The sequence below is a fragment of the Neoarius graeffei genome, chromosome 3, assembly GCF_027579695.1.
Source record: "Neoarius graeffei isolate fNeoGra1 chromosome 3, fNeoGra1.pri, whole genome shotgun sequence".
Taxonomy (NCBI): domain Eukaryota; kingdom Metazoa; phylum Chordata; class Actinopteri; order Siluriformes; family Ariidae; genus Neoarius; species Neoarius graeffei.
The window spans coordinates 47,804,284-47,816,713 of NC_083571.1; the positions used below are offsets into that span (position 1 = coordinate 47,804,284).

The following is a 12,430-nucleotide window of genomic DNA, read 5'->3' on the forward strand; positions in this document are numbered from 1 at the left end:
AACTCGCTTCCGCTGTGAACACTGTCATTATCGCTATCCATGCTGTAAAATTAATGCTATTCTCCTGAGAAATGCTGGCAAAAAATTTATAAGATTTTTGATAATCTTATAAATAAATCTTATTAAAAAAAGTAAATGTTGACAAAAAATGCTACTATGTTTGTTGTTGTTGTGAACGAGCGAGTCGCCAGAGAGCCGTACGGACCCACTCGCCAGCCAATCAGAGCGCAGGATTTGATGGAACCCGGACCGCGAAAAAAATAAACTTGCATAACATCTTATTTCTCCAAATGTGTATCCTGAGAGAAAAAATGCCGACTACACCACCGTGCAGCCCTGCGCTCTGTGTGTGCGTGTGTGTGTGTGTGTGTTTATTTATTTATTTATTTAAATTATTTATTCTTTCCTCCCATGAAATATCTTTCTTCAGCCAATCACATGTCCGTATGTTCACTATTCATTAATATTCATGAGCTTACCTCAGAGTCTTCTGCGATTTGAAATTTCGCCCTTAGTACAAACCAATGAGAATCGGGGGGTGGGTCTAAGGGCTTCGAAGTGGCAAATTCAAACTGAACATGGCGGCTGAGAAAGATAATGAAGGAAAACAGAACAGAAGGTGGGCTGTTGTATTTTGGCTTTTATGTTTATTGAGCTGTAAAAAAAAAAAGTGAACGTGGTAAAAGTGTAAATTATTTCTGTTATTTTAAGGCAGGGTTTTCAAAACGTTTTACGAGTATCAGATAGTAAACACAGTAGGCTTCGTTGAATCTTGACAGCTAGCGTTAGCCTTGTTGGCAGCGGCTGGGTTTCAAATAGCAGCACGTTATATAATATATAAATAAAGCGTATAAGGGCGTGTTTTATATCCTGTTAAGTGCCTTTTGTAATTCTAGTAAGTAATTATTTGGGATTTACCCATCGACCGTGTTTACTCGGTATGCGGAAGTTAGCAAGCTATATGGTCAGTGGTTGGAATGATGTTTGTTATTTCGGGGGAAAATATTGTCTTTTTAAAAATAATAATAAAAAAATTGTTAAAGTCTACTTAAAACGTGTGAATCATTATTTATATTGTTAGGTAACATGTACGGGGTTACTGTAGTATTTTTTTTTTTATGTACTGCATTTGTGTAGCTTGTTTGATTAGCTTTAGTGCTAATGGCTTCTTGTTTTGGTTATTTCACGTATCTCCCATAACCCGGGATGGAACAGAACAGAACCGTCACGTATTTTAATGTGGTGTCAGGTATTTTATTATTATTATTATTATTATTATTATATTTGCCTTTCGGGTTTTTATATGCTGTTCCGTCCTGCAATACCATTTCTGAGACATTTACACTACCGTTCAAAAGTTTGGGGTCACCCAGACAATTTTGTGTTTTCCATGAAAAGTCATACTTTTATTTACCACCATAAGTTGTAAAATGAATAGAAAATATAGTCAAGACATTTTTCTGGCCATTTTGAGCATTTAATCGGCCCCACAAATGTGATGCTCCAGAAACTCAATTTGCTCAAAGGAAGGTCAGTTTTATAGCTTCTCTAAAGAGCTCAACTGTTTTCAGCTGTGCTAACATGATTGTACAAGGGTTTTCTAATCATCCATTAGCCTTCTGAGGCAATGAGCAAACACATTGTACCATTAGAACACTGGAGTGAGAGTTGCTGGAAATGGGCCTCTATACACCTGTGGAGATATTGCACCAAAAACCAGACATTTGCAGCTAGAATAGTCATTTACCACATTAGCAATGTATAGAGTGGATTTCTGATTAGTTTAAAGTGATCTTCATTGAAAAGAACAGTGCTTTTCTTTCAAAAATAAGGACATTTCAAAGTGATCCCAAACTTTTGAACGGTAGTGTACTTGCATGATACATGATAGCTTTAGCTTGTGTGTGTACCTTTTTTTTTTAAAAGTTTATATCTTTTACCTATATTTTATATTTCATGTTTATTACTGTTTGTACTGCGGATAAGAGGGAAGCACAATTTCAATTCTCTGTATGTCCTGCACACATGTGGCAGATCACAGAATCCAGGGACACATGTCTGCCTGGGGGCATTTTGAGTTTTTGACTGATTCATAAAGTACAGTTTCTAAGCTTTCCAATGATGCCTTCCATGTGGAGATCTGACAATATTTGAAGAATGTGTGGCCTTTTGAAAGTGTATACTACTTAAAACAGAAAAGGGAGAAAATCGCCCTCAAAGTTTTCCATCTCAGCTACTCTGGGTGTAGGGCGGGCACATAATGGTGCTCATTTGCATGACATTAAGGAAAGCCCTACCCCCTACGAGCTAGCACGATACTACTTTCATGTAAACAAAGATCACCACGTCAATTTTCCTTCCATGCAAAGTATGCCCAACACAATTATGAAGTACAAAAATAAGTCCTAAAGTATACTTTAACGTTTTGTGGTTGAAAAATTACTCACACCGTAAGAAAGATAGCACGATGACACAACTAACACAACACTAGTTTCATGTAAAGCCTCGGTCACAACCGGCCGTACAGTACGTGCTTCTACGGCCGGTCTACATGCAAAAAACGCATGAAACGCACAGAGAGCGCGCATGAAACGCACAGAGAGCGCGCGTGTGATGCACTGATTTTCGAGCCGCAGACCGGCCGCAGAGGTTCTTTGTCATGTCAAACTCTACGGGCGCTTACGTTTTTTTCAGGTTGCAAGACAAACTTACGGCCAACGCGCGTCTTTCTCCATGAACAAAAAAAACCGCAGCGATTTGGGAAATGCCAAAAATCACACGGCCAAAAAATCGTACGTCCGGTTGTGACCTAGGCTTAACCAAACCACAACACTCTCCGTTACATGCAAAAATAACCACACAGCCTTAGATTAATAAACTTACCCCATCAGAAAGAGAAACGGCGCCTTGCACACACCAATGCCTCCGATGGAATGTAATCCTAGAACGGTCCGTGTATCATCCGATCATTCAAGTATTCCATTCAATCTGGAAAATGAGGTTGCGGGGTTTTTTTTTTTTTTGCTAGAAATGGTTATCTCCGATGTAAATACCGTGTGTCTGTTTGCTTCGCGGTGTTTCAGCTCCTCTGCGCTCTGTTTAGTAACTCATTCCATAGTGAAATCACATACCTGTATGCAGTTAAGTAGCCATGCGCTCAACTCGCATCATACAGCTGATTCGCGGAAAAAAAAAAAGACTTAAATCATCATGTGAATGGCCCATATGGTAATTTACCCACACCCCCCAGCAGGCTACAGTCCTGACAAAAACGAGACAATTTGCAACAAAAAATGTATGCTTTTCCAACAAAACAATCTATTATCTGAAATACTGATTGCATTCTTCAAGATCTCAACTTGCACGTGATGGAAAAAAACAAAAATCACAAATTTCGAAAAAAAAAATGCTTCTTTTGCGATTATCTCGGATTCGTTTCGGCCGACGTGTCCCTGAATTCGGTGAGGGGTCACATATGACATTATTGATGATGATAAAGTTGACTTGAACTTGATAGTCCCAATATATTTGTTGACCTGGCCAAAGCCTTCAACACTGTTAACAGGCCCCTAATGTGGAAACTCCTGCTCAGGATAGGAATACCATCAAAGACAGTCAACATTATCAAGAGCTTCCATGAGGGAATGCAGGCCAAGATATCTGTTGGAGAGCTTACTGATGCCTTTGAAGTCTCTTCTGGATTACAGCAAGGATGTATGTTGGCCCCTGCGCTTTTCACCCTGTTCTTCTCTGATGTTCTCCGTAAGGCTCAGCAGTCAATGCCAGACTTTGGAGTTGATCTACGTCACAAGCTGTTCAATCTGCGCCGCCTGAAGACCAAGTCAGCCACGACAACCCGGCGAAGTGACTTTCTCTATGCTGATGATGCTGCATTGGCAACTAAGACTCAGGAGTCATTCCAAAATAGTGCATCTGTACTAAATGCAGAGACTGGGGTCTCACTGTTAACCAACCCAAGACTGAAGTTATGCATGTTCAGTGCCAAGACCCTGCTGACACCACCATAGATAACTTCACTCTGAAGAAATCCCACAAGTTCACCTACCTGGGAGGAGACCTGACTGACGACATAATGTGTCAGTCCTGTCATGTGGACAGTTGGAGGTCGCGCCTGGAGGACGCTCTGGACTCTTGCAGTGGTGCTTTTGTGGCTGGGGACTGCAGTTGACTTGCTGACTCTGGGACTGCAGTTGTCGTGAACGGTTTTGCGCTCGGGTTTCCGTCGGTGGGGGGTTTATAGCATCAACAAAGCTGACTTTGTTAGGACTGTTAATGTTAGTCATATTGTCTGTTGTTGCCCGGATGGGGATGGGTTCCCTTTTGAGTCTGGTTCCTCTCGAGGTTTCTTCCTCGTGTCGTCTGAGGGAGTTTTTCCTTGCCACCCTCGCCACAGGCGTGCTCATTGGGGATAGATTAGGGATAAAATTAGCTCATATATTTTAAGTCATTAAAATTCTGTAAAGCTGCTTTGCGACAATGTTTATTGTTAAAAGCGCTATACAAATAAACTTGACTTGACGACAGTGACCGAGAGCCTGAGATAAAGAAGAGGATAAACAGCAGAGACTCGGATTGTTGGCGCGCCCGCGTCTAAGACCCACTATTTTGAATAATGAACACATTGTCGAGAGGGGCAGGGGCCAATATGGACGTGAGCATTTTATACCCTATTTGGAATGTTTCGTGGCGTATTACAGACCCTCCAGGATTTCGTCATGTTGCGATTTGCAACTTCAACGCAAATTCAACCAATCCCCTCGAATTCAGGGCGGTGTTGCAATTATATCCAATCACCGCAACTTTCCCGCAAATTTGACCAATCGTTGGCGTCGTTTTGAGTTGATGTCGACAAACTACCTTCCGCCTTACTTCCAGTGTTGCCAGATTGGGTGGTTTCCCTCCCAGTTGGGGGGTTTCAAGTGCCTTTTGGTGGGTTTTGAACATATTTTGGGCTGGAAAACGTCAGCAGTATCTGGCAACACTGCTTACTTCCGTGTTTCCGTTCAAGAGAAGCAGCATGTGCGAGTCAGTGTTTATGTAGGCTTAAATTCTGTTGCTGAAAGTGTGTTATGTTTACAGTGAAGGACTGTGTGCACTTTATTTTTTTACTTAATACAGGAAATTAATGGATGCCAACATTTTTGCCAAAATGGTATTTTATTTTCCATTGTTTAGGCAGCTTCAGCATCATACTGTGAGATTCTGTTCAAATTGTTTTTTTTCTTCTATGAAGCCTGAGCCATTTATTTTATTAGTTTATAATTATTGTTTAATTTAGTCTTCAGGAGAGACTGCCTGCACACAGTACTAGTATTAATAGGTTTTTTTTTTTCTTACATGAAAGCTGAGGCATTTTATATTATATTTTAAGGTAACTTCATGTTGTGCTGTGAGGTTCTATGCACTTTAACTTTTGAACCAACAGGTGCATTTGGATAAGTAAAGCCTATTTTTCTGCATTTTTGTAGTCCTGGTAATCTTTTATATTGGTAAAGTTGTTTATAGGACCATTTCTCAGTGCCTTTGTTTTTTTAATCAATAGTTTTTCAGTAATAACTTAATATTTAACATATCACTTAATTTTAATCACAAAAAGAGAAAATCGCAACAATTTCTCGCAACTTTCACTTCCTCCCGCAATGTAATCGCAACAAAAACCTAAAAAACACCGTAACTTTCATCGCAATATTTTGGAAAACCCCCCGCAACATCAGACATTTTAACCCACAACAATCACAAAAAAGGCCTGCAGAATCCTGGGGGGACTGCTATTACTTGACTTCATGGTCTCAATTTCGAAAATCTTGCACAAATATGCAACTTCCAACATAATTATCTGGATATTCAACAGATTTCAGCATCGGATGAATGTTTTGACCGCTGCCATATTGAATATATGTCGGACCCGTTCGTGTATTTACGCCGCCCCGTTTGTAGCGTCCCAAGCAAGTAAAACCTGATCCAAGTCTTTTGCTAGGTGGCGTCTTACGGTCTATGTACAAATATTCGAAAGAGACAAGAAAACATGGATAAGAAAAAAAAAGAAAAATACATCTATTTTGTCATTCTTTGGCAGAAAGAGAGTACGTTCACCTGAAAAAAACTGATACCCCTGATACCCAAGGTCATACTAGATTTACAAGAACTACTGCAACATCAACTACTACAACAGCAACCACTGGTGACTACTACTACTACTATAGACCCACACCAAACTGAAAACAAGTTAATAAAATAAATTATAATTTACAAGGAGGAGATAATATAGATGTGATATATAAAATATAGTGGCCTGTGGTTGAATTCCAAAATATTGCCACTGATTAAACAATATCTCAATATATTTGGTTGAAGCATTGATTTTTTTTGTCATCTACATTGCTTCATATGGCTTCTAATACCAAAAAAAAAAAACAGAATTGAGAAGAAAAAAACAGCCCCTGGGATGCCCCAGCTGTTCATTGGGCTCGCTTCGCTCACTAGGTTCACTTCAACTGAAGGATAATCACTGGGCCCCCCATTGTAGAAATGGGCCCCTGTTTTTTTCCCAGGCGGAAAACCTGCAAAACAATGAGTCTCTGAAACAGAGCAGCCAGTACCTTTCGCTCTCTTGCTACCAGGTGTTTTGACAGAAAAGGTCTATCAATTAACACCAAGCTGGCAGTTTACAAAGCCATCATATTGCCAACACTCCTCTACGGCAGTGAAACATGGCCCACCCTAGCCCGCCACCTACATATGCTGGAAATGTACCACCAAAGATCATTATGGCGCATACTCAATCAGTTGGTGGCAACATATCACAAACTTGGAGGTTCTAAGAAGAGCTAGTTGCACTACCATAGAGACCACCATCGGAACCAACTGCCTACGTTGGCTTGGCCATGTTTGTCGCATGGATGACAACCGAATTCCTAAACAGCTCCTATTTGGTGAATTAGCCAGTGGAACCAGGTCTAGAGAGCACCCAAGAAAAAGGTGGAAAGACTGTGCCAAAGAGGATCTGAACATTTGTGGCACGAAGAAACATCAAACCGTGATGCATGGTGAAACAAACGAAGACGGGGCAAAGCACTGGCTGAGATGAAGCTTGTAGAAAGAGCTAAGGCCAGACGACACAACCGACAAGCCGACAGGGTTACCAATTGTCACCGGTGACAAGGACAGCAGTGAGTCCCAATATACAAGAATAAGGGAGATGTACAGAGCCGCAGTAATTACAGAGGGATAAAATTCATGAGCCACACCATGAAGTTATGGGAAAGGGTATTGGAGGCGAGATTGAGAAGAGAGGTAGCAATCTGTGAACAACAGTATGGGTTTATGCCAAGGAAGAGCACATCGGATGCAATTTTTTGCTTTAACCCCTTGGCTGCCACCCATAATTAATTGTAATGTGTGAGTACGCGAGAACTTTTTGGGGTTATGGGTAGCAAACCACTGCTGAGCCATCCTGTTAGTCTCAGTGACAAAACGGTCTACCAGTTCATCTGTGAGGGGAAAACTCTGAAGTAATCCTCAGGATCAAAGCCAGCTGTGCCAGTTTGTATGCCAGCATTAGGCACAGTGAAATTGTGTTTACACCGCGTTCCAAATTATTATGTAAATGATATTTTTCTCTGATTTTCCTAAATGGTCGATGCAAATGACAGTTAGTATAATTCAACCGTTAGAGTATAAATTGAATTTTATTGAACAAACCTCCCAATGATAACTATTTTTTTCAAAAATAAAAAAACCCTCAAAATGCACCGTTCTAAATTATTATGCACAGCAGAGTTTCAAAACATTTTATAGGTTGTAAAGAACTGAAAATGGTCATTTGTTGAATTTGCAGCATTAGGAGGTCATATTTACTGAAATCAAAAGCTATTTCAATCAAAAACATCTTAACAGGTCAAGTTACATGTTAACATAGGACCCCTTCTTTGAGATCACCTTCACAATTCTTGCATCCATTGAACTTGTGAGTTTTTGGAGAGTTTCTGCTTGAATTTCTTTGCTGGATGTCAGAATAGCCTCCCAGAGCTGCTGTTTTGATGTGAACTGCGTCCCACCCTCATAGATCTTTTGCTTGAGGATATTCCAGAGGTTCTCGATAGGGTTGAGGTCAGGGGAGGATGGGGGCCACACCATGAGTTTCTCTCCTTTTTATGCCCATAGCAGCCAATGACACAGAGATATTCTTTGCAGCATGAGATGGTGCATTGTCATGCATGAAGATGATTTTGCTACGGAAGGCGCAGTTCTTCTTTTTGTACCATGGGAGAAAGTGGTCAGTCAGAAACGCTATGTACTTTGCTGAGGTCATTTTCACACCTTCAGGGACCCTAAAGGGGCCTACCAGCTCTCCATGATTCCGGCCCAAAACATGACTCCGCCGCCACCTTGCTGATGTCGCAGCCTTGTTGGGACATGGTGGCCATCCACTACTCCATCCATCTGGACTATCCAGGGTTGCATGGCACTCATCAGTAAACAAGACTTTGTTTGTTTGTTTGTTTGTTTGTTTGTTTGAAAATTAGTCTTCATGTATTTCTGGTCCCACTGCAACCATTTCTGCTTGTGAGCATTGGTTGGGGGTGGCCGAATAGTAGGTTTATGCACAACTGCAAGCCTCTGGAGGATCCTACACCTTGAGGTTCGCGGGACTCCAGAGAAACCTGCCCAGGGTTTACCCCGCATCTCACCTGAAGTCAGCTGGGATTAGCTCCAGCTTTCCCCATGACCCTGATGGATAAGTGGTATAGAGGATGGATGGATGGATGGATGGATGGATGGATGGATGTTGTATAAACAGTACTCTCCGGTACAATAGTTCTGATTACGACAGTGATTAAAGGAATCAACAAAGAATTCCTTAGGGGTTCTTGTATTGTTCATAGTACACACAAAAAAGGAAACTATTTGCTTTCTTCTACAGTGGTACTTTAAGTTTGTGAACCCTTTTGAATTTTCTGTATTTCTGCATAAATATAACGTAAAACATCAGATTTTCACACAAGTCCTAAAAGTAGATAAAGAGAACCCAGTCAAACAAATGAGACAAAAATATTATACTTAGTCATTTATTTATTGAGGAAAATGATCCAATATTACATATCTGTGAGTGGCAAAAGTATGTGAATCTTTGCTTTCAGTATCTGGTGTGATCCCCTTGTGCAGCAATAACTGCAAATAAACGTTTCCAGTAACTGTTGATCAGTCCTGCACACCGGCTTGGAGGAATTTTAGCCCATTCCTCCATACAGAATAGCTTCAACTCTGGGATGTTGGTAGGTTTCCTCACATGAACTCCTTGCTTCAGGTCCTTCCACAACATTTCGATTGGATTAAGGTCAGGACTTTGACTTGGCCATTCCAAAACATGAATTTTATTCTTCTTTAATCATTCGTTGGTAGAACAACTTGTGCGCTTAGGGTCGTTGTCTTGCTGCATGACCCACCTTCTCTTGAGATTCAGTTCATGGACAGATGTCCTGACATTTTCCTTTAGAATTTGCTGGTATAATTCAGAATTCATTGTTCTGTCAATGATGGCAAGCCGTCCTGGCCCAGATGCAGCAAAACAGGCCCAAACCATGATACTACCACCACCATGTTTCGCAGATAGGATAAGGTTCTTTATGCTGGAATGCAGTGTTGTTCCTTTCTCCAAACATTTCTCCAAACAATGCTTCTCATTTAAACTACAAAGTTCTATTTTGGTCTCATCCGTCCACAAAACATTTTTCCAATAGCCTTCTTGCTTGTCCACGTGATCTTTAGTAAACTGCAGATGAGGAGCAATGTTCTTTTTGGAGAGCAGTGGCTTTCTCCTTGCAGCCTTGCCATGCACACCATTGTTGTTCAGTGTTCTCCTGATGGTGGACTCATGAACATTAGCCAATGTTAATGTGAGAGAGGCCTTCAGTTGCTTAGAAGTTACCCTGGGGTCCTTTGTGACCTTGCCGACTATTACACGCCTTGCTCTTGGAGTGATCTTTGTTGGTCGACCACTCCTGGGGAGGGTAACAATGGTCTTGAATTTCCTCCGTTTGTACACGATCTGTCTGACTGTGGATTGGTGGAGTCCAAACTCTCTAGAGATGGTTTTGTAACCTTTTCCAGCCTGATGAGCATCAACAACGCCTTTTCTGAGGTCCTCAGAAATCTCCTTTGTTCGTGCCATGATACACTTCCACAAACGTGTTGTGAAGATCAGACTTTGATAGATCCCTGTTCTTTAAATAAAACAGGGTGCCCACTCACACCTGATTGTCATCCCATTGATTGAAAACACCTGACTCTAATTTCACCTTGAAATTAACTGCTCATCCTAGAGGTTCACATACTTTTGCCACTCACAGATATGTAATATTGGATCATTTTCCTCAATAAATAAATGAGCGAGTATAATAATTTTCTCATTTGTTTAACTGGGCTCTCTTTATCTACTTTTAGGACTTGTGTGAAAATCTGATGTTGTTTTAGGTCATATTTATGCAGAAATTCATAAAATTCTAAAGGGTTCACAAACTTTCAAGCACCACTGTATCTCCTCTTTGGCCTTCCTTGTTTTCGTGTGCCTGGCAGCTCCATCCTCAACATTCTCCTTCCAACATGCTCTGCATCTCTTCTCAGGATGTGTTCCTGTACCATCTCAGTCTCATCTCTCTTGGCTTAATTCCCAAGCTCTCCACATGTGCTGTCCCTCTGATGTCTTCGTTCCTTATCCTGTCCAACCTTGTCACTCCCATCGCAAGCCTTAACATCCTCAACTCCGCCACCTCCAACTTTGTCCCCTGTCTCTTCGTTAAGGGTACGGTCTCCAATCCATACATCATAGCTGGTCTCACAGGAATTAGTATCAGGTTGGGATTGAACATCTACAAATTTCAAAACTAGTGACATTGAGGACACTGGTCTTGCAAACCGAGCCACACTTCTTAAACATGTTAACCTGAGATAGCTGCCTCCTCCATTGTCAAACACATCAAAATCATCATGACAGTTAAAAGTGGAGACAACTATCCAGTGAAAACCCATCCCAACAGGATGGTGCTCATACTGCTACACAGAATTTCTTTGTGATGTCACGCCGAGGTATATTCCGTAATTGGAGCTCCGGGCTTTTGATTGAAAATATAGTGAATATAATGTTAATATAATGTGAGGGGATATAATAATACTGGATAATCAAAGAATATATGATAGTGATGCGTGTGAGTACAAGATGTTATGTATGAAACCCCTGAATATTTAGAAAACGTAACCTTCTTGTAATGTACCATCCCGTTCCGGTTCATACTTTCCGTACCGGGTTATGGGAGACACTGTTATTTCATGGTTCGGGCTGGCAACGACCGACAGGAACGTTATTTTATAAAGAACCACATGATATACTGCAATGATGATAAAGTAAAAATGATTTCTGCTGTCTATATATAGTCTATTTGTCTGAAAGTATGCGTTTGTTTTTCGCTCCACTCTGTTTTGCCACAGGGGAACAGTATGTAACATAGTCATTAGCCAGGAGATGCCTCAGAGCCAGCCGGTTATCTTCAACCCTGATTTCTTCGTGGAGAAACTGCGGCATGAGAAGCCGCAGGTTTTCAGTGAGCTCTTGCTGAGTAACATAAGCAGGCTCATTGATTTACCTGGAGCAGAGTTTGCACAGCTCCAGGGAGAAGCAGACCTCAAGATCCCAGCTTCCACAGGCTTCCTGCGCCTCCCCAACTTCCTGAAGCGTAAAGGTGAACATCTCACAAGCACTGTTGACAGCCCTTAAAAGGGAATGTAGCGAATGCATGGTCCAAAGATGTCTAGAAATCACCAGATGGAGTCGTAAACTAATCTGCATACTAACTGAATTCAATTCATGATCATTTGCCTCAAAATGTGTTGTGAGGAAGGAAGATTTTCTGAAGACAGAATAGAAACTGAGTAAAGGCCAATTTATGCTGACAACCCAGTCCTTGCAGATAGCGTCTCAGACAGCGTCTGCGTAGCCCCCCCACCTTCGCAGACGCTCTGCGCGCACCTCCCAAAAATTGTGAGCACCGCAGAAGCCTCGCAGACAAGAGGGCTCTGATTGGTCCACTCTACATCCGCTGTACACGCACTTCCGCTTCCCTACTTTCCCGGTTTGTTTTGTTTTCACGACCGGCATTTTTAAAAACACGAGCGAAGATGGAGCAGCATGAAGAGCGGTTGATTGAGGAAGTACGTACATCTATACGACTCCAGTTCTAGTCATTATAAAAAAAAAAAAAGTTCTAGTCATTATAAGTAACCGGAGGATAAACACTCCACTAACCACACCCACCAACTACTCCTAGCGACTTCGCGCCCCCTTGCGTTGTGCTGGTGAATAACATCGCGCACGCCTATTACTCCCTGCTCAACGATAAATTACAACTGTCTGCGA

General features: G+C 41.5%; 1 protein-coding gene across 1 annotated transcript in view; it reads left to right on the forward strand.

The window, feature by feature from the left end:
* Positions 1–534: 534 nt before the first annotated feature.
* arhgap19 (Rho GTPase activating protein 19) overlaps positions 535–12,430 on the forward strand; it is a 35,655-nt gene continuing 23,759 nt past the window's right edge. Inside the window, exons 1-2 of the mRNA XM_060916913.1 lie at positions 535–619; positions 11,506–11,756. Coding sequence (XP_060772896.1) covers positions 579–619; positions 11,506–11,756 — 292 coding nt within the window. The 5' untranslated portion in view covers positions 535–578. The remainder of the gene's footprint in view (positions 620–11,505; positions 11,757–12,430) is intronic.